The 24,073-nt window shown below is 32.8% G+C and overlaps 1 protein-coding gene across 7 annotated transcripts in view; it reads left to right on the top strand.

Moving 5' to 3' along the window:
- The window catches only part of LOC129960609 (neural-cadherin-like), a 726,863-nt gene that overhangs the window by 241,595 nt on the left and 461,195 nt on the right, over positions 1-24,073 (top strand). For all 7 annotated transcript variants that reach the window (XM_056074153.1, XM_056074136.1, XM_056074161.1 and 4 more), the window contains one exon: positions 11,695-11,881. In XM_056074153.1, the coding sequence (XP_055930128.1) occupies positions 11,695-11,881 (187 nt within the window). The remainder of the gene's footprint in view (positions 1-11,694; positions 11,882-24,073) is intronic.

The following is a 24,073-nucleotide window of genomic DNA, read 5'->3' on the forward strand; positions in this document are numbered from 1 at the left end:
CAATCTTAAGACTTCGTCAAAATTTTAATAATTAAATATGTTATGTAGTTTCTACTTTAATAGCTTCTTCATCAAAATATTTTAAAACTTCAAACTTTGATAGTTATATAATTCACTCATAATATTATAAGCCTTCTGTCATAACGTAATATGTATCTCTCTAATTTTCTGTTAGTTCTCATAGAATTTATGCATTAAATTAAAGTGGAACGAATTAATCTGCAATTAATATAATAATATTTTTTACTGAAACAAAGCACTTTTTTTATAATATGATTACTGATAACAGAGTCACTGAGCGTTTAAACTTTATGGGCACTAAAGAACATCTTTCTTAATTTATGTTATATCTCAAGAATTTGTCAACACAATTTTCTACAGATTCATCATGAACAGATCGATTCATTAACAATGTTTAATTTTAAATGCATCAAACACTAAGAAAATAAAATGAATCGTTTAAAAAAATCGGTCGAAAACAGGTTAAAAAAACGACTTAAAAACCGATGTGCTTAAAACTATAAGCATATGCAAAAAATATATATAACTAACATAAATACTATTTAATTACAATAGCACACAACTAACCTAAAAATAATTTAATTCAAGTCAACATCCATTGAAATTTTTTGTCAACAATCAGAACACAATGCGCATGCGTGAATTTTCAACGCCAGTTACGGTAACGCAACTGCGTGAATTTTTCTACGTCAGTTGGAGTAACGCTATGCAGATTAGAAATTTTTAATTTCCTTTATTCGGTTTTATTTTAATTCAAAAGTACTTCAGAATGAATCTAAAAGTTCGATTAATTAACAATGTTTAATTTTAAATGCATCAAACATTAAGAAAATAAACAGAATCGTTTGAAATAATCGGCCGAAAAATCTTAAGCCTAGCCTGATTAGTGTGGGAAAAGAAACTGAAGCCTTATTCATTTGGCGGTGAGCAAAATGAAAAAAAAAAAATGTTTTGGCAGGAAAGTTATTTTTTTAATTAATAATTAAAATTCCAATTAAAAATTCAAAAAAAGGGACCCCAGGTGCACATTACCGACCTCCAAGGTATACATGTACCAAATTTGATAGCTGTAGATCAAACGATCTGGCCTGTAGAACGCCAACACACACACACACACACACACACACGCACACACACTGAGCTTTATATAAGTATAGATATTTTCGGATGTGCAGTTGCAGCTTATATGCGTATTTGTATGTCCCTACGTCAGCTGAGTATGGAATGATTTCGTGTTAATATCAAATATAATGAAATGCAGTTTAAAGTTATAAATACCAAAACAAACAAACAAAAACAGAAAAAAAATATTAGTCAGTTTGTCGATATAAACAAATCTATCTCCTCAAGTCATTTCCAACGATACTGATTTTATGACTATGTCATAGCAAATAACGAAATCAGAGAGGCATACCATTCTGTTTGTTGATTGCTGTAACAGTATTAAAATTTGGGATACAAAAAAAAAATAAAATATTCTGCTCTGAAAATCGCCAGTTTATTCTTATATTCTTCAAATCCCACAATATTAATGTCATTAGCCAAATTCGTAAATATATCATGAATTTCTGCGTCTAGAATCGTCAATTTGTCAAAAGAAAAGTCAGATGAATACTGACTGAACCATATATTATCATTCAAATCTTTATTATTCCATTCTAACTATAAATCAGCAAATCTGGAAACATAAGTTTATACCATGCTTCGTTTCCTTTTCAATAATTTAACCTGATTGGATGTGATGAATTATTAAACTGGATATGATGAATTATTTCAACGCGAAACGAATTGAATAAATGGCGAACGATGTTAATTACTTGATAACAGGTTGATCTTCACTTCTACAATTGTTTTGAGCGGGAAGTTGAACATCATTTATGTCTGAAAACGGGGTTTGGACACCTTTATACAGGGTGTCCCAGGATTATTGGACAAATTTTAAGTGGAGGTAGGATACATCACAAGGATTTAGATTTGCATAGCAACCTATGGTCGGAAATGTCTTCCTTTGGCGCTAGAAGGCGTTGTTCAGAAAAGTATTGGGGGAAACAAACCTGCATTGCCGCAGTGGTCTGAGCTGTCATCACCTGCAGAGAAGCCTTACTTGTAGCCATCTAACATCTGCAGATTATCTCATCTTTTTGCAAGAAATGCTATCAAGTTTACTTGACCTTGTCGCACAACATGTCAGGCACCATATGCGGTTTCAATATGATGGATCGCATACCTATCATGGCAGATGTGTTCATGAAGTCTTGAATCGTGTTTAGTCACCGATGAATTTGGCATAGTGGACTGATTCCTTGGCCACCAAGCTCTCCGGATTTAAGCAGAATGGAATTCTTTCTTTGAAATGCACTGATAAGTGCTGTGTACGCAACACCTGAGGACTCCGAAATGGATCTGGTTGCAAGAATCGTCTGTTCTGCTGTGGATATCCAACAAAAGCCAAGTGTATTTGAGCGAATCCACCAATCCATGGTCCGACGGTGTAGCGCATGCATCGCTAGCAATGGTCAAAACTTTTGTGACGTTTTCACGTATCAACTACCACATCAGATGTAATATCTTGACCAATAACTATATCAGATGAACTCAATCTTGTGTCTCTTCGTTTCTTGTACCTGTCATACTCCTTTCCTAAGACGTTTCCAGCCATGGGTTGCTATGCAAATCTGAATCCTTGTAATGTTCTCTATCTCCACTTAAAGTTTATCTCAATAATCCTGGGACGTCCTTTATATAACATCAAACCTGTTTATGTCTCCTTGTAATTCAAAACATTCTATAAAATAAGCGAAAGAAAGAAATAGGGGTTTCTTCACAAGAAGAAAGTTAACAAAAGTCAGAATACTCTTATAGCATAGGAAGCGCGTGGCCGTAGGCAACTGTATTCTGCCATTTCGTCGTGAAAGTTTGTTGAATCTTATTTCTCCACTATTCGTATACATATCAAAAATATTTGCACTGTGCCGGAATTTTTCAAATGCGGTGATAATGTTATTTCACTGCATTTAAGAAATGCTTCATTAAATATTTATTTCTAAGAACTTGAGAAATATAACTACCATTTGATTCATTCATTTTTAAAAGTCCAAGAAAAGCTATTTTGCCATTTCTGAATTGTGAAACTACTTATTTAAAAATTACAAAATATATTGATAAACGGTTTGACCAAAAATGGCGATCTAATTGTTTATGAATGAGTTAAATACAGATAAATTAAATGATAATAATTAGTTGGCAATCAAATTAACCGTTGATTAACTGTTATTCATTTCAGATTGTATTGTACCAACACTTAATGAATATTTTGTGTTGGCTTTTAATATTTATTAAGTGACATTAAATATTAATTATTAAATATTTGGCAATAACTTAATGAAATTAAGGTTTTTTTTTTATTTAACAAAAATCTAGATATTAATTTCTAAATCGCATATCATAATGGAATATTTTGATTTTTAGAATTAATTATTAATTTATTAAATTAGCTTTATATAAAATGAATTGAATTTTCTTTCATAAATCAATCTGAACACAAAAATATGTTAATATACAATTATCATTTGCTTTAAAATTTGCATTTTAAATGGTGAAAAATGTGATATCCAAAGTTCGTTAAAGATTGTGAAGTGTATAAAATTGTTCTAACAATCATGAATGATAATAAAACTAGAAAAGCAAAGCAAAATTTTGCTACAGCGAGTGATGCGAAGAAAGACCAAATCTGGTCTAACCCTGGCTTTGGCTGCCCTGTACACGTCCTCTGGTTGATCGAAAATGACCTTTCTTCCCTTACAAGGCATTCATTAGCGTCTCCAATGATATGAGTAAAAAAAAAAAAAAGAAAAAAAAGAATGGATCTGAGTACGTCTTCCCTTCGATCAAATCGTGCTAAATCGTAACGAGCTCGGTAAACGTCGGATAACATCGTTAGTGGGAATTAATGCAATCTCTTGCCTTAATCGACCACGCTAATTGGCCCTAATGCTTTAGGTGCTAATTTATCTCTCTTTGCACCGGTAATTAAAAAAAACAACATAGATCCGTAAATGTAGAAGAGGATCGTGCACCTCTGCGCTTTTAATTATTGAATGTGCCGCAGAAGAAGACGGTGACTTCGAATGCTAAAGTGCAATAAAGTAAAATGACCAACAATCTTGTAAACCGTAATGCAGTTGAAAGGCCGCTTAATGTTTAAATAGGTGACTATGTTGAAAAGAAGATTTTTTGGAAAAGTATGAAATTTAATATTCTTAACGTTTTCTTTATAAAATCTTTGAATTTGGTCCATTTTTGGGGCAGTTACACTCATTTTTATGTTTGCATTTATATATCTTTTAATGTTATTTGACATTTTCAAATGCTATTTTCTCCAATTCTAATTTTTGGCAACATTTTCTTACAAAAAACCTCATAAATTAAAGAATAACAAAGAAAGAGAATATTTTTTATTCAAATTTGGTATAATAATTTCTCAATATGTTCTGTAGTTCCTGAAGTAAAGAATAAGTAATCTATTCATTTAGATATATTCTGCAGTTACTATAATGCTTCAAAATGCGAAAAAAAAAAATGAACATTTCATGTTATTTGTCAATAGAACTCTAATATTTAAAGAGTGGATTGAAATGCAATTATTTTTTAGCTCAGGAAGTAAATAATGTATTTCTTAAACTCTCTGCAAAAGCTTAAGCTAAACCTTTACTCTAAAGGATTTTTGCTATATAGCTCTTTTTCACCGATTGATTCACGGAAAAGGCCGCTTCTTTTGCACAGAAAAGGATTAAACTGCCCAGTGGTGATATAGAAAGGGATTTAAAATGTATTGAAGAAATCGTTTGGCATACATATTTTTAAGATCCCTCTTGCGATTTAAGACAGAAAAGTTGGAAAAATCTGAACCGTTTCGATACCCTTAGAAGCTTTTTATAATGTAGGACCTAACCAAATTTAAATTAAACTCTGAATGACACTGACTATCTTTGCCAAGATTGGCGCTCATTTTGACTGTGAATTTTCAATGTAAATGAATATAATTTTTAATTATTTTTTTTATCAGTGTTTAAATAATTAACTGTATTTTACAAAAATGATGGTTACAATGTAGTTTGGAATTTAATAGAAGACAGTTTAATTAATTGAAGAAGTAATATGACAATGCTTAAAATGTTTAAAACGATGCAGGGAAAAACCGATAATTCTATGGCATTGGATTTCTGTCTCTAAGGAATTCTTCAAAACAGGTTGGGAATAACCATTTTAAAATTTTAGTCATTTTTAATGTTGTTTGATTTAGCCATTGAAGTAGTATTCGTTGCAATGCCCAATTGATTCTTCTAACACTTTGAAAATGGATGCACATTTCTTTGTATTTTGCCGCTTTGCAGGCATAATACACGGACTAAAAGACAATTGTACGATTAAAATATTTCGATAACAGCGAAATATTTTTGATCTTACTTTAAATTTGATTTTAAAATACTGTCTTCAGTACTCCCTTTCGCTCCGTTAGATAAACAAAGCAAGAAATAACAATTTAATTTGTTTGAAACTGGAAATTATTGTTCAGTTTATTAGATTAAAGTTGTAGAAAAGTGTTAGATTAAAGAAATGCAAAAATGTACAATTTTAGTCACTCCAATTTGGCTAAATTATAGAGATTTTTTTTTTTGGATGCAAAATTTTCTCTTTTTGTCATTTTCAACTTATTTAACATTCCAGATAACTTTTATTGATTAAATTTAATTCTGTTGATTAATCATCTTTAGAATTGAATTTAAATCAGTGATTTTTTTTTAAAAAATAAACCGATTAGTAATGGAAAGTAATTTAATTGAAATCAAATTATCCATAATAACAAAAAATTGAAGATTCTGAAAATTCTGAAGATTTTAAAAATTGAAGATCTTCCTTCCATACAAGATCTTTTTTCTGAAACGTCATATGAGTCAATCGCTCGGAAGCCCCGACAGGGAAGCTTCGTACCATTATTTAATCCACGAATTGTCGCTCTGATTATCGTGATGTCGTAGTTTTTCAATGTAACAAATCATTTACGGTATTGCAATCCTCACAATGTTTTAGCTCAAATAATCAATCTTAATGGGCAAAAGTGACTGATCGCATCTGCCACTCTTCTGAGGCTCTCTCCCTCTCTTTTCCCCTTCCACATGATGAGTAAGAGCTCTCTGCAGCCGACCAGCTCATATTGGATTCGAGATTTGTCTGATTTTCTCTTATGGTCGGCCCTGGTTTCATTTTCAGTATCTTGGTGTTTAAAAATACAGTTCGGCCATAAAATAATGTGAGATGTTAAAAACTATTATGCTAAATGTAACTGAATTGATCTTTGAGATGCGGAAGAAGGGCTAGGGTAGTCTGGTGGTAAGGTCTGAGCTTTGAACCGGAGGGTTTCAAGTTCGAGCCCCGTTTACACTGAAGAATCGTTGTATAAAATGGTCTGGTGCACATTAAATCCATCCAAACCTTCCTCCCACTGGTGTGGTGTGGAAGTGTGGAGGGGGGGGGGCAGCTCAAGTGTCGTCCTCATCAACTGACCGCTGTTCAAAATTATAAGGTCCATCCCAAAATAGCCTAAGTGTTGCTTTCAAACGGGAAGTTAATATAATTAAACTAAAACCTCCGATAGAAAAAATAGTTTCAGTTTGTACACTGAGTTGAATTAATCAGTTAATAGAAAAAGATTAAAGAAATCAATATTATTGATTTTATTTGGCTATCAAATTTGGTACGTCCTCTTTCTTTTAATTTTGCATTGCTTTGTTGATTGTAAGATTCGAAAAAAGGAATTTTTCTTTCCAATTCTTTTGAAAATAGTATTTTTAGTTTTTTTTATTTTATCAACGAGTGGTTATATTACAAATGTTCTTTGTACAAAGAAAATATTCACAAACTTTCCGCTTTTCGAAGCGAATGCTGAAAAATTCCGTCCCAACTCCGCTGTCAACTCTGGTCCTCGAGGGAAATCCTTTCTTCTCCTCGGCCATAATTAAACCGTGAAGAATGAAGGAAAAAGTGAACTCTTAAAGTAGCAGGTGAGTTGGAAGTAATTTTCTGGCAGCCAATCCGACACCTCGAGGGGGTGAGGTGCGGACCAATCAAGCGGCCAATCCATCAACTTCCCCGGACAGGATGTCCTGCATAATGAATATCCTGGAGGACAACACCCCTTATTGGAAGTGTCGGTTGTCGAGGAGGGTATTACTGCGACTGCTGCATTCCCTTGAGCTATGAGCCCGATAAAAAGGAGGATTTTTATTGGCGCGTCTTTCTTCGCAAATTTGGAAAATTTTAAATGGAAGTTGAGTTATCAGAGCAAATGGGATCGTTGATAAGAGGTTGGATTCTTTTGCCCCGTTCAAAGAGAAAAGAAAAAAAAAAAAAAAGCATGTAAAATATCTATTAGAATTAGCGTAGTTTCTATCAATAGAAAAATTATTTTAGAAATCAATGCGCAAAAACAGTTTTAAGAGGACAGTTGACTCTATGAGACACTTTTGGGAGTTATTCATTCAGGGTTATGAAATTTTTTATTATGTATTAAAATATAAATACATCAAATTTCTTAAAAAACATTTTAGAACAAAATATACTATTTAAAAAAGTTTAAAAGATATATAATTTTTAAAAATTTCAAAATATTCTAGGCGTCTTAGTTTTTAACTTTTTCTATTATTTTTTTTTCTTACTACCCAATGTCAATTTAGTTGGAACAAAATTGTGTATGATATTTCAATTCAAATTAATTGCTGATTTTTTAGAAATATTTTTATGCACACGTACTGGATTTTCATTGGAATTTTATGTTTTTCTGAACTAATATTGACTTTTGACTAGCTAAAAAAAAGCAAAATATGAAATGCATGCCCCATTTTGTTTTAATGCTTAATGTTTTAATGTTTTATTATCAATTTCCTTTAATTTCTTCAAAAATGAAGACACCTGGAACATTTCAATGATATTTAAATCTAATTACAATATCATTATGGGGAAAATCATTCAGATGTATATTTTTTTCCTCTTAACGCTTAAAATATTTATTTTATTGAACAGTGCATCTTATAACACTGTTTTAATTTAAAATAAACATATATTTTAATGATGAAACGATTAAAATAAAATTGCTCGTTTTCGTTTATTTTTTCTTTTTCAAAATCCACTGCCCTCTTAACCATGAGAAATATTTATAACTGAGCGATATTTTAATTATTCTGCAGATTCATTTCTGAGAGCTTCACTAGATGTCGCCATAAATGCATTTAATGAGAGAAAACGTAAAATGAAAATTGCCCCCCCCCCTCCTCACAGCAGTTTGAAGTTTATCTGAAATTTTAAGTAATATATAAAACTTATGTGAATAAATTATGCATATAAGTGGATGATAAATTACACGCTTCATCAAAATGCACAAGAAATGTAAATAGCACGATATCCAAGTTTTTTTTTAATTAGTTCTTAGCCGCTTTTGACTACCAAATGATTACCTAATTGCTAACATTCTCAATTAAAAATTTTGTGTTATCTTGAAATGTCTTCTTCAGCAAAATAATTTTGATTTAGTTAAATTTTAATACTCATACAACTAACTAGTAGTATTTTAGAAGCTTTACACCGTTCTGCTCATTTTACTATGCATTTCCCTAGTTTTCCAATATTTCCCCCGAAATCTGAAATAATTTGAAACTAAGGTAATTGAATTTTAAACAATATAGCTTCTTTTTGTTGAAATTAAACTTTTTTTTATAAATATGAGTATAGAAAATAGAACCGTACATTATTGAAGTCTTAAGAGTAATTTTCTTATAATTTAGGCAATCAAATATCACAAAAGATTATCCAAAAAAAGTTTTTTTTTTTTAATTTTCATTATAAACTTTGGTTTTACTTTCAAAAAGATTTAAATGAATTAAATAATAGCAATTTATTTTGTTTCAGTCAATAAATGAATTTTTGAAAAAAATGATGAAGTCTAAATTTATAAAATTTAGACTTTATAATCTTAAGAGTCCTTCGGTCATACGAATCATATTCAGTAAAATATTCTTAACATTCTTAATTTTTAAATCCGAAATTTTCCAATCTGACCGATGTGTGAAGTTCTGCATATCAGCGTTCTGGGACGATCAACAATTTTGGTATTTTAGGCCTTCCAGACTTTGGCGCCGGTTGGCGACCTTCTGCAAAATCATGCGAATGATATTCAAGTTTTCATCGCGAATGAGTGGATGTTTCTTCTTATTTAAATTTTTAGTTTCTGAAAAGTATGCTATTAAATATGAGTCACAGAGCAGTGAATTAGTATAAAAGTTTAGAATTTGCATTTCATGAGCATTTATTGATTAAAACTATAAAATATAATTATTTACTTCATTCAAAACATTTTCCGTCTTAGATATCTAATACTAATCTATGTATGTGCATCTTAATACTAACGATTTAGAAATTAACCTTCGGGGATCACGAATAGAATGGATACTTTTTTGATATAAATCATACAGAACTATTGAATTAATAATATAGATATTTTATAAGTTCACAGAAAACTTTTTCTTTCATTTATTTTATTAGAAAATATCATATTTCATTTCATACAAACGTGAGCTTAAAATTATAGTTTTCCAGGTTTAATGAGTGGAGAAAGTTTACCTTTTAATTGGAGTTTTTGTCATCGTGATGGTAATACACTGGGAAAAAAATTCTTTCTCGCCTTTACATAACGTGTTCGTGCAAATAAAATTTTATTTTCACTTTATGTGAAATATAATGTTGGAAAATACCTTAAAATATTTTTTGAGAATAAATTAAAAATAGAAATTTTAACGGCAAAAAGTTGATATCATTGAAATTATAATTTTTTTGAATTTTAAAATGACATTAAAATTAATTTTGTGCTTTAATATTTTTGGTAGTTGCTGCAAAGTGCTAACAATTAGCTTAAGTTTTAATTAATTAAAATTTTAATCAAATTTAAAAAAAAATCTCCACCGTTCCTATTTCCTCCCTTGTATATACTATGTGCTACGTTTGGCACCTTTATGCCAAATGGTTTTCCCTTGTAGAGTGCCGAGAAACACACATAGACACACTCACTCGTTCATCTTTAGTATAAGTAGCGATTGGCAAATAATTTAATACTGACAATGCGGGTCATTCTTTTAAGATCATCTTTAATTTTCCTGTTAAAGCAATTCAGCGTGAAGTTTTAAAGAGCTGAGTTGAAACATCACTAGTGTGCTGTAGTTTTGCTAATTTCATTTAGTCAATGCACACTTTCTCAACACACCACAACGAGAAGAGAATCAAGCGTGTGAGAAAAATGGGATCACTTAATCCTCACGTAATAATTTATTATTAAATAACCGATGCGCAATGTTTCTGCGCAATAGATTGGAGAAATTTATTTTTTCATTCATTCTGAACTCTTAGTTTAGAAATATTAATTTCTACTTTATTTTTATCAGTAAAAGCATTTTTTTTTTCGTTTAAGGTTTATTTAATCTAAATTATATTTATGTTTTAGGAAATGATAGTAAATATTTCCTAAAATAATTATTAAATTCCCTTTTTAAAAATCAGCATGTTTTGATTTATTAATTCTTTATTTATAAATATATAATTAAATATTACACGAAATGACGTAAGCAGTCCACAATTTGATTCTAAACAACAAGCCACAACAGTAAAAAGAGCAGACCACACTACAAACCTTCACTCCATTCATTCTGAGCAAGCAGAATTGCTTATTTTAAACTCCGATGTAAGAAACTTCATGGCTAGAACGGGAGTTAAGTCAGTTGAGAACGTTAAGGAGTTAAAATCCTGAACGTCCTGCGGTTCCTGAGCTTGACCCCGCTTCTCTTCGGATCTCGGTTCAGGCTGATCAGAATCTTGTTGAAGCAAGCAAGCGAAGAAGGAAGGTGAGGGCGGAGGGAGACTCTTTCAGAGTGGGTTCGAGGCTTTCGGTTCGAAGAGGTAATTTTGCGGGATCTGGCAATAGACTGTTGAACGCATTTTGACAACACCCAACTGAAGCTCAGGCTAGGATATGCAATGGCAAACCAGTGATGTTTTTTTTATAAATATATTTTGTAAGCAACGTTAGGACTGTTGTTTTATCGAAATTTCTTAGCAGATGCATCACGTGGTTCTTCAAGGAAGTTCACTGTAAGTTTTTATTGTACTTACTCTGTGTAAATTTCTGCATGAAAAAAAAAAAAAAAAAAGATGGCCGTGGTCTCTCGATTGATTGATTATATTCGACTTTATTTTAGTCTAGGAGAGAGCATCTCACTATCCATTAGTCATTGGTTCGGTGTAGCAATCTTGCCATAAAGTTCGCGAAATGCTTGCCAACTGTTGGAAGTTCTGGTCTAGATGATGCCACATCAGATATCTGTTTAAAACAAAATTCTGCTTGGAAGATATTCAATTTTCGCTCCAAAGGGTTGTAGTCGAAATGTCACAGATTTGGCTGGTTATTTCTTGAAAAAAAAAATTAATTTGGCAATTGTATCATAGTCCTATCTAGTAAATATTGCGACTGTCGAAGAGTTTAAACGGTGAAGATAAAAATGAAGAATTTCCGGACCAGTTAAGGATGATATTTCTATGCTTATATTTAACTTATGTTATTTTCTTTCCCTTTAGGTCTATTACGCCATCGAGTCGAAAGACCACGGCGACAAGTTCTTCTCAATTGATAGGGAAACTGGCGAAATCTACACCCGGGTGGAATTTGACAGGGAGGAAAAGCAGGCCTATGCCATCCTAGTCAGAGCGGAGGACGGCGCGGCCTCTGACAGGCCCAACATGAAGCCCGGGGAACCCAATTCAGGTGAGTAAAAGTCAGCTCAACAAGTGAAGCTTTGGTATATATGAATGGATACTTAACACTCATATTTCTTGGTTGATATTACATTTATAATTTTCTTTCAATAAGTTGCCAGTTCATATTATATTCTTCTGCTTCTGCCAGTGCAGTTGGAACAGCTACTGAAATCGAATTTAATAATGCTAATTGAAATCGCTATCTGTGAAACCGAACTAGAACAGAAATAAGATAATTAGATAATGAAAAACTAGATATCTCGTTGAACTTCGTGAGGAAATAGAAATTCTCCAGTGTGCCGAGATGCACATTTTAAGTACTACTGTACTGCACTAAACCAATACTAAATTATCTTCTCTTATAAAATTTCAATGTCTTGAATGTTGTGAACGAACTCATAGTATGCGAGCCTCTAGAGGCAAGCGGGAGTGCTCTGTTCGTCGATCCACCCTTGTGAGAAACAATGGCCATATCTCGACAAACTCCCTTCTCAATTTGCTTATCAATACACTTCGCATTCATCGGGATTCTTCATGAAGTTCCCATTTATTGGCATGAAATTTGCATGCCAACAGGCACGCCCATTATGGATTCGGTTGCGCTCGGAATAATTCGCCAAGAAAGGGAGTGGAGGATTGTGACGTATTCATTGTGCCTTTGCTTTGAATAAGCGATCGGTAGAAATGGATTCACAGTAACGCCACTTCAGTCGTCTTCTTTTCCATATCAGAATAGTAGTTTCAAGAAAAGGTTTCATCAATGAATTTGAATCATAGCCATTTTAATCCATTAATGCAGAAGAATTCACGAAATGACACCACTTTAAGAACTGGATGCGTTAATAATAAGTGTATTATGCAATCAATTGAAGAAAATGAGCCATTGTTTCGATAAGCAATTTCTTTTCATGTACGTGCATTTCTGAAAGCTTATGTCGTAAAAAAAAAAAAAAAAAAAAAAAAAAAATCATGAAGGACGATTACGCTTTTTCTGTGAAAGGACTCAAGGGGTGAAATGGATGTGGATCTTGTTACGAATCCTTTCAATTTTATATTTCCGACTCCCCAGTTTGTCAGAGGTGGGATTTTAAAATCGCGTATTTAAAAGAACCGTGGTAGTGTGAAATATTTTCTCCAGCGATCGCAACAGACACCACAACCTCCATATTCCAGTCATTGGTTGCCCTTACAAAGAGGTGTTTACCTCGATAGGGTCGCGGTGGCCTGGTGGTAAGGCTTCGGAATCGTCGTGTAAATCGGGTTTGGTGCACGCTCATTCCGTCGGGGCCAAATGTCCTCCCGCAGGTGTGGTTTGGAGAGGGGACGTCAACTCTGTTATCGTCCTCGTCATCTGATCGCGGTTCAAAATGACGAGTTCCGTCCCAAATTAGCCCTTGTTGCTTTAAAACGGGACGTTAATATAACTAAAGCGGCAGTTACCTCGACTCTTTGAAATACTGTTATTTTAAGATACTTGTCCCAATTACAATTTATTAATTAATAAATTTAAAAGAAAATTAAAACAATCTAGTTTTGACAATTCCATGCCTTACCGACTTTTTCTGATTTAATGTTCTTTATTTATCTTTAAAATCCGTATGCATATGTTTTTGTTTAAAATGTTAATGCGATAGACAATTGCAGCTGAGTCGGCTTTTTTCACTGCGAACTTATTATATTAACCACAAATAAACTACCCTCAAACTGCCTTGGCATTCTGGGCAGTCCGGATAACCGTTCGGCGGGACAGCGGAAAACAAGAAATTCTGATTAATGTTTTCTAATTATATTCAGGTACAATATCACAATTTCAAGCTGAAATACAAATTTATACATCAAGAACTATGCATAATATATTATATATATTGCAAAATTCATTACTAATATTTATCGATTTTGGTGATTCAATGATTCATATTCTACATGGACCGTGGTGGCCTGGTGATAAGATCTTGGCTGCGGACCCGGAGGGTTCCAGTTTCGTGACCCGATTCCACCGAATAACCCCCATGTTAACGGTTCTGGTGTACTGATAATCCAGTCTGGGCCAAACGTCCTCCCGCTGGTGTGGTGTGGTAGTTTGAAGAGGGTGGTGGTGGCTCAGGTGTCGTTCTCGTCATCTGATCGCGGTTCAAAATTAAGAGGTTCCTCAAAGGTTTTCGCCAGTTTCAAAATACATTGAAACAATGCACTGAATTTCGTAGAATAATAAAAACATTTTACTCCACTTATTAATAATGAAAATATCTTTAACAATGTCACAATAAGAAACATCGCATTTATTAAATGTGAAAATATTTAAGTAATACATTTTTAATAAAGCAAAATAATTCCGAAACAAACATTTACCGTAACAGGACCCGATCAAGTTAAAAACCCTCAAATTATAACACTTATAGGAAAATTTTCCACCGAAGAACAGCCGTAGACATTTTCAAATCTATGATGGTACTTCTTGGAACCCTGTATATTTTTTGTTAGAATCACACATATATTTTTTTTAAATGAGGTGAATTTCTAATTTAAAGCAATCTGCAGGAAATGTTATATGGTCAAAAGATGTTCCTTCACCGTTATGATTAAAACAAGTTCCTTTCGTACTTTGCATAGACCCGGATCCTCTTCTTTTTATGCAAACATTCCAAGATGAAGGCATCTCGGGAAACAGAACTTGCCTCTTTTCTTGACCCTCACCACCACCTTTTCTACGACCACGTGCGCATTCCCACTGCTCCCCCTCCCGCACCCCCTTTCCTCATTTTGTTCTTCCCGTTCTGATTTATCGAATCTCTCCTCATTACCTAAGAAGGGGGAATGAGGGAAGGGTGCCCGGAACAGATTTCGCATTCAGTTCGCGTTCTCTCAATAGTTCCGGTTCTCTGTTTGTTTTGCACGTGTGGAAAGATTTCGTGCAATCAGGTGATGAGAAGGGTGCCTCTTTCTTTTCCTTTCTCCATCTCCATCCCTTTTTTCCTTTTTTTTTTTTTTTATTATTCCCTTTCTTTTTCCTTCCAGTAACTACTGGCTTCGGTCGCTCTGCGGCTTCCGGGGCGATGATGGATTTTGTCGAGGCTCTTCGGTTAAACCCTTCGTTGTGGTTTTGTCTTTTGGGGAGATGTTTGCAACGGTAAATCTTGTCGAAGTGATTATTATTGCAGAAACGCAATTTAGCTGCCACTGAACTAATACACTGGACTCCCGTATTATGCGCTGCTGTTTCGAATGAATCCGTATTGCGCGACGATAATATAGGCTGGTTCTCGTGCAACGCGATAAATAATCATGTATTTCGCGTTAGAGGAATGTAATTCTTTCTCATAATTTTCGCTTTGTCTTTCTTTTATTCATTAATTTTGAAAAGCAAATGTAACCTGTTTAAAAAAAAACTATTACTACACTTATCAGCAATATCCAGATTTACAAATCACTGAGCTGGAAATCAAATGTGGCCGTTTCTTCCAGACTGCTCTGGCTAGACTAAAAACTGACCACCTTAAGTTTTTTCCTTTGAAAATGGTAGAAAAATCCATCCCATTTGTAAAAAATGCTGTGACCATCCAGCTTCTGAATTGCATCGGACTTTCTAAGGGACATCTTAACATCCGATCCCCTTATTATTATAGATTTTTTTGGCGGTCAACAACCTGCTGGAGCAGATATGATATATGTCAAATCTTTTGAGGATAAACAACAGCACACATCACAGAAATGTTTGAACGTACATAAATTTGTTTAGCTTTTGCCGTGCTATGCTATTTTTTATTATGTGGAAGGCCGTGAACCGCATTTTATGAGGGTCTACTGCGCAATAAATGGCCGATGTTCCTCAAAATTGGAATGAGCGGAAAAACCAGATAAGTTTCTAAATGATGAAAAAGTGGCTGAACGCGACACTGAAATGCTGGGGGAAATTCCTGCACATCAGTTATTACTCAATAAACAGTAGACCTGTACGTGCAAGTTGTTGGTTTACTCCAAACACGTACACAAAATTGTTTATTTTTTAAATAAAAAATATCTTTATTATTATTGAAATTTTTCTCCAGCCCTTAGGAATTAATAGCGAGAATAATCCACAGTTTACAGCACAGTTAAATAGTCTGTTTTGAAACGATTGGACCAACTACTAACAACTGTGCCACGCTCTGGTGCGATATCTGTTGTACACCGAGTTCAGTAATGTTTCAAGCACGACGCAGGAAGGCACATGCCTGGACACAAGAATCAAAAGGTGCAAAATTGAGCTTGAGGATTTAGGGACTATAGGCAAGTTGTTAGTGCCAGAAACGAAAATAGGAGCTGTGATTTACCCTATGATGGGTCCAAAAGATCTGTCTGCACACGATCCTTCTCGTGGCTTAAGAGAATATGCTATCAGATTTTGTCCAACATTTTGAAGAACATTCGTGATATCACACGAGTGCATATTTGTCGTACATCATCTTTCAATTCGCCAGTGATGTTTCAACCTTTCGAAGACTTGAACTAAGGAATCGTCATAAACTACCTGCTCTCCATTTGCCTAGCCTTTCTAAAGACCGAATCTCATTATTTGCTATAATTCACAGTAGATATTCATTAAAAAAAACTTTTCCATTACTGGAGGAGAACACCACGACATTATTAAGAGATCAATTATGTATTAGAGTTGATGGGAAATATTTAGAGAATACTTTCTGAATTGCGTTTTTTCAGTAATATTTCAAGTATTTTTATAAAAATATGCCCCGTTCTATATCAGTGTCACTCTCACTAAAAAATTTTTTTATTACATTCAAAATTTAGTATAGAAGTGAACTTGAGAATCACGCTGCCGTATTTGTAGTCATTCATTGTAGAAATAAAAAAGCTTTCGACGTTGAACAGAGTTTGTCGATTGCAAAATGGATCTTCCCATCTAATTGTTTTTTAAAAATCTGGAACGAGGATGTTTTCAGTTTATTTATTCGAGTCGAATTTTTTTAATACAACTTTACGGCTTTCATAACATTACGAAAGCTGATAATATAGTCGGAACTCGCCGAAGTTTATACGCGATTTACAGGCAGCATGTGATTTTTGGTATTCTAACCGGAACCATTCGTCTCTGTCACTTGAAACCACCTGTCTCGCTATGATGAACGACGCAGAAAACTCGAGCCGACATAAATAATGCATTGCGAGTGTTGTAAATGTAGTAAGTGGAGAGGCGGGAAAAAGAAAAAAATTGTAGTGCACATTGCGCGCCGAATAAATAGAAAGAAACCAGGAAAAGTCTTAATATAACTACGTATCTAAAAAAAATAAACAAAAAAAAAATAAAGTTTTGTAATTTTACTTCGGTCTCGGGCTTGTAAGTGTATACATTTATATCGTAATTCCTCAAAAATAATATTCGCAATGTAAGCTCTACTCCTAAAATAAAATCATCCGTCAAACATACTTGTTGTCCTAACGCTTGAACCGATCACAGATACAAAGCAAATAATATTTTGATCCTCAAATAAAATTACTTCAAAAAGAAAGCTATTCCACCGAGTACAAGATACGTTCTCGGAATAAGAATCTTTCTGCAAAGAGAAGATGATGTGAGAGTTCCAAAACAAATATCCAACATTCTTAAATCAATGTTGGTGCACAAATGCTGCTTGTTTTTGTGCAATGTCAGCACATTTCTAAAGGAACAAGCAGCACTGCCTACAAGTAAATGGATTTGAAGATGACTTGCCGTAGAACTGATTTATATATATAAAAAAACACCAATTATTTTATAACGTTAGATGTGTTTGGCAGAAAAATATACAATAATGCAAGTTTCTTTGTTTTCAGTGTGCAATCAAATTCTCCCAGGGCTAGGTCTCGGATGAAATGAACCAATAGTTATTAATCGTCTTATCATCCGATAAACAAATGTGAATGAAATTCAGACACATTCGGATATCACCGTCCAAATTTCTAAGAAATTGCACATTAAATCTGTCCAGAGTCGTATGTCTCCCACTGATGTAGTGCGAAAGTTTGGATTAGGACTGCCAGTCCTGGCTTTTCTCTCGTCATCTGGCCATGGTTCAGATTTAGAGTATTTATTACCCAAAGTAGCTCACTGTATATTACAGAATGGAGCACAAACATAAGTAAACTAACTCAACATAAGATGCAATAGCATAACTGAAATTTCTAATTGAAATATTTCAAGGTGAAGCTCAGAGGAAGAGAGCAGAATAAGTCATTAATGTGATGGAAATGCTGAATTAAAATTTATAAAGGGAAAACGGTCGCTATTATAGTTTTTGCAAGAGCTCGGGACTCGGACAATTAAGGTATCCGACTCATTTCGGAGATGAATTTTTGTTAAAAAAAAGGATACATAAACATTTTTATTGCACCAGATAACTAAAACATACTTCAAAGATCACTATTAGAAGAAAAAATACACTTAATGTTTTATTTTATGAAAATTGTTTTGAAAAAACTGCTTATTTAACAAATTTAGCAAAATTTTCAAGTTAGGAGAAATAGAGTAAGTTAAAAAATAATGGAAATATTTAAGTTTCATTTCACCTATATAGATCTCAAACTATATACAATGTAACAGACCACAAGATAAAAATGATTTTAATGAATAAAAATTTCATGAATACTTGAAGTTGGCGTTAATAATTTTTTTGTCAAAATTTGTCTGTTTTGAACTTAAAGTGTATGCAAAACATGTCTAAATAAGCTACCTCAAAATCCGCGATCTTTCACAACCTCAAAGGTTTTGTATACATGCATTTCAAATTTCATGAAATGTTATTGAATTGATTTTGAGATATCATGTTTTCCGTGAATCAATCACAGTGACATATTCATTCCTCAGAAAATACGTTTAGATATTATACTTGTAAATTAGTTCATCCAAAGGTGCTGGAAACATATGTATTTTTCACGCCTTTTTAACTGAAATGCCAAAAATAAATAAACTATGGCTGAGTAGGCGGAGATATAATATAAACATATCTAATATTACTTTGGAGAATTTAACGGTAAAAGTAAAATAAATCACTCATTTTAGGTTAAAAATATGGCTGTTTCTGATTTCATTTTTGTTTGTTGTGTATCATTGAAACTACTGCATCTACAGTTCTATCTCACACATATTGTTTGTTTTAGAATCTACGAGGTTTGGACTTTATTTCCGAATCATAATCAAATATTTTTGGGGAAAAAAGCATTTTTACAATCTTGTCGGATACCGTAAAAAAAACTTCGTGGATGTTGACACGTTTATGTATTATACGTAGATCTTTAACTGCATAGTTGGAATCTACGGCATAATTCCAAATTGTGTGCAGACGAAACACGTCCTTCAACAAAGAACACGCGTTCAGTTGTCGATAGTTAATAAATAACCCAGGGCTGTCCGAAAAGAAGCCCTCTCCGGCGAGTGGCTTTTACCTTTCGACATCCAGCGTAATACGAGCGCTGCTGTTCCGTAAATGAAATTGGACTGGAAAACTAAAGACGCATCCTCTCTCTGTCTAAACGAATCCCGGAATCGATACGCGAATTCAATTTCTGCAGAAGAGATGAGGGCTGTTCGAATATTTATTCCTCCGCCAAATCCTCTGACACGAGTGTGTTCTGCGGAGAAAGCGGCTTTCTATATTAATGAAGCAGGAAATGCGGAAAGCCAACGTTTCTCTGCTCCCGACTTTCTGTTTCTCTTCGCACCTCCCTCTCCCTTTTCTGAAATTGAAAAGTATCCGTTCGTTTAAGAAGAAAGAATGCTCGCTTTCAAAATCTCCTTCGCGCGAGCTTTGATTTTAATCTGGATTAAAATCCTGCGACGTGATTGGCTGCAGACGAATTGCTCTGGTGAACGATTATATAAAATATTTACCTAACGGGAAAAAAAAATCATTTATCAGTCATGAACGGCAGTTTTATTTGTTTTTTTTTCAGAAGCCATTGTTCTGTGTTCTTTCTTAATTGAAACTTTCCGAAATCGTGTTCTTTGAACTTATAAATTCGAAAACAGAAAACACAATGTAGAGACAATGGTTGTGTCCTGATCCTCCCGTATACAGATACAAGTTGGCTCGTTTTATGTTTTTTAATACCTGACTCTCTATTTATATAAAATACTAACATACGTGATGCAGAAAGCGTTATTATTGTTTACTGTCGCATAGCAAAAGTTAATTTCAAACAAACCATCGTACGAATTTCAAACTGTTTCTTTGAATGATTTTACAGCTACATTGAATTCAATGCTTCGATGGCCTGATGAATAGAGCTGTAAAATAAGGGAATTAATATTCTGAAAAGGATGCGTCGTATCAGAAAAAAAAATCACGAAACAGTCTTCAAACAGACGGTGTCATTGAGCGCGAACATAGGATTCAATTGTCATCAGATGGGGAATCGCTATGATTTGCCTAAGAGTAAACTGCTGTTCATATCTTTCAAAAAGTTTGTGCTCGAAAAAATGAACCATTTAAAAATAATTTTTTACTTCGATTCGACGCATAACAATAGAACTGAGTTGTATTCATAATGATTGGTAAGAAATGTTAATATTTCCTATTGTGTCTTATCTACTATTCACTACGATATGCATTATATTCAGATCGTATTATATTAATTTGATTTATGACTATGATTTTTAAAATGCAATTTTCTTTGATTATTAACATTCCATTTAGGATGAGGTGATTTTTGATCGAAAGATGCTTTTATTTTATTAACATGGTTTTGATTCTTACTATTGTGGTACGAAATTGAAAAACTTTTGATCCAGCACAGTAGAGAAATATAGGGTTATTGATATACTAAAATTTAAACATCATTTAAAAAAATAATTATTCCATAAGTAACAGAAATTTAAACATCATTTGAAAAATAATCATGACATAATTAACGGGTGAATCTTCCATGTATTGAAAGAGGGCACTCTAAATCGTTTCAGGAAAGTTATAAATTAAGGAATTTTTAAATAAAATAAAATCAAGGGAAGAAACTTGAATTTAATTGAAAACTACATCTTTTAGAAGATTATTAATATTAATAGTGATTTTAGAGCACATTCAAAAGATTTTTAATGTGTACTTAGATGAAAAACTTACTTTTATCTTTCGCAATTGCTGTTTTCTAAACGGATTATTTTCTTTCATTTCTTCTCAGAATTTTTCTAAGATGCTAGAAGTATTTTTTATTTTTGAGTTGTATCTTTTTTTTCGCTTTACAAATTTCTTCGTTCAATTGAAGTTTATACCGTTAGCGCCAAAAAACAGCGAAAAGCAAAGCTGCACAGTCAGAAGAATTTCGACTTTCAAATACAGATGTATTTATGAAAATGCAATAGAATATTTTCAACGATAAAAAGAAAAAAAAAGAAGAAATTTACTATTTTGTTACAAGCTTCTAAAAGATGGTTTTTGAAAGGAAAATTGAAATCTCATTATTTTATTTTTTTAATAATGTACATTGTACAGTTATTGTTCGACTCGATTTATGTTTAAAAAAATCCTTCAAGAAAACTGTTTACTACTAAGATCAAATGCAGATGTCCTACATGGAAGAATTTTCTATGAAATATGAAAGTAAATAAACTGTTAAATAAAATCCTGATTCGCGTTACCTGCTCATTGAATATTTCAAATAGAAAAAAAAAAATGTTTTTCAAAAGAGTTTTCAATTATGATAAAAATTCTGGGAATCCTGAAGATGACTCAAGAAAAAAGTCATGCGATAAATTTGTAAAAGGATTTCAATTTTTAAATTTTCAAACTAATGCAAAGATTTCGTTCTTCAAATTCTTTCCTTTTTTTCTTTATATTCATTTGGAGGATAAAAAAAATAACTTTTTTTTCGAATTCTGTATTTATATTTTTAGTGAAAGCAGCAAAAACATTTTTTTTTTGGCGCTTGTGAATATTGCATTCCCGGGATTTGCCGGGAATATTGCATTCCCGGGTTTTCTTAGCACAGGTGTGGGTAAACAAGGTTTTTATGACTTAAGTCAGGCTGAGGCAAGCATATGAGAGATCTACAGAATCTCGGTGACATAAATAAGAAATGGCACTTAAGATTATAAAATAGTAGCCTTTTAATAGGATTGATGGAAATGAATTGATTTAAATCCTATTTTGGCCATACTGAACCAATTATATGATGGAAAATTTAACCATATTAACCCTTTCTAGAGCCGTGGGAAGTGTGGTTCCCACCAAATTTCTCAATCTTTGTATGAAATTATGTAGGTTGGCATAAATTCTGACAAATTTTTTAGTAAGTCAGAAACAGATGCTTCAGTTCTTTATCTCAGACAAAATGATGTGTCTTGATTTGTTTCTTAATTATTAATTAACCAAATTAATTAATGAATCAAATTGAATTTATCTAATAAGCTAAATGAATCCCTTTTCTTATTCTAATGTCAAGTATAAAAATATTTTAACATAATATGACTAGAAAAAAATGGCCCTTTAAAGGGTTAAGCAATCAATTCAATATCAATCCAATAACCATATTAAACAAAGAAACGATACAATTAATCAAATGACAGAAATGTTCAGCTGAAATGCATATAAATTAAAAATGAAAAGCAAAAAACGCAATAAAATGCAAAAATTCATTAGAAATAATAATGATAATAATAATAACTATTTTATATATATTCGTGAATTTCAATAGAATAAATTTTATTAAAAAGGTTGCTTAAACTACAACAACAAAAATATTGATAAAATTCGAAAAATTGATTAAAGATGGCGAAGCTCAGTCAACAAACAAACCTGGACTTGATGCATGTCCCGTTTCATTTGAAAGAGAAAAGTAACTTGTAATTTTTTAACGTCGTGTTTTTTAAATACTTGTTTCTGTTGTAAAACATTTTAAAATCTGCTCACCGAATTGAGCTCTGTTTAAGAGTTGACGGCTAGGAGTGATAGGAAGCTGTTGATGTTGATTAATCAGTGGCATCTCTTCTCGTTTGCATTACAGTCTGTTGCTTGTTTGGGTCCAACCAAGTGATAGCAAATCTCCAAAAGATGAAAGAATATTTCGGTTCTGGCATGAATGAGGAATGGCAAATAAGGAATTACTAGCCGCCTTTGGCAACCAGCTTGGTAGCTCTGAATGCTGACTTATCAGGCTGTTCATCTAAAAATACAAAATATATTTATTAAAATGTCAATTTTATTTAATAAGATTGAAACATATGAAACAATTGGAATTACTTTTTTTGCAAATTAAAATGGGTTCGGACATAAGATTAATGTACCGTTGCAAAAGTTGAATTTTTTTAGGGCGATTTCTCATCAAATGTAATTGTGGCAATTTTTTATTGAAACCCTAAACGTCATTTGTTGCTATTTTTTTCCAGTAGCCAATCAAAATGGTGGAGATATTGTCATTTGTTTGTACTATTTTGATGTACTTGTTTGGCAAGAAACCGTGCATTAATTTTTATGTGCATTTGTTACTGTTAAAGTGTATGATTCTTATTTTTTCCCTAAAATTAACTGGTCATGATTTATCAGTTATTTTGTAGAATTTTTAGTTATTTCATGAAATACTTTTAAATACTTGAATCATTAATTCTTTTTGGTAATTTTCATTTTCATCTTCGCCTTTTTTCTTTGTAAAATTTGGTTCAATGGAAGCGAATTTTAGTTTTTTTTCGTAATTTTTATGTTTTAATGGTTATTCTGTTTTTTCTCTTTATTCATGTAAAATACATTCAAGAAAAAATATAAAACATATATTCAAGTTATAACAAAAAGTCGTTTATTGGGTAGATCTCAGACATAAGGGAAGGGTTCGCATTCCATTTCATGATATATAGAAATTCGAATGAGCAGATTTCGAACTAAATAATGGCTCTGCATTTAACAGTTGAAGTAATGGATGAGAACTAATTAATAGAACTCCGCTATCGCATTCCAGCGTGCGCCCCTCAGGGTTGCGTCCAGACGGCCAACAATGGTCGACAGACATCAAAGGATCCATTAGGCTGTCTTCGATTTGGGCAGTTTCATTTCTTTTCAAATGAAATTGTTCCAGGAAGGTGGAAATGGAATTCAGAATGATATAAGGCATGCTCAATGAATGTCTGTAATTATCAGTAAGCATTCATATAACAAATCGGTGTTATATTGTTTATATTGTTTTAAAAATGAATTTTCATGGAAACTAAATTTTAGCCAGAAAACATATCTTTTGTTAGTAAATGGAA

Source organism: Argiope bruennichi, chromosome 2 (genome assembly GCF_947563725.1).
Source record: "Argiope bruennichi chromosome 2, qqArgBrue1.1, whole genome shotgun sequence".
Taxonomy (NCBI): domain Eukaryota; kingdom Metazoa; phylum Arthropoda; class Arachnida; order Araneae; family Araneidae; genus Argiope; species Argiope bruennichi.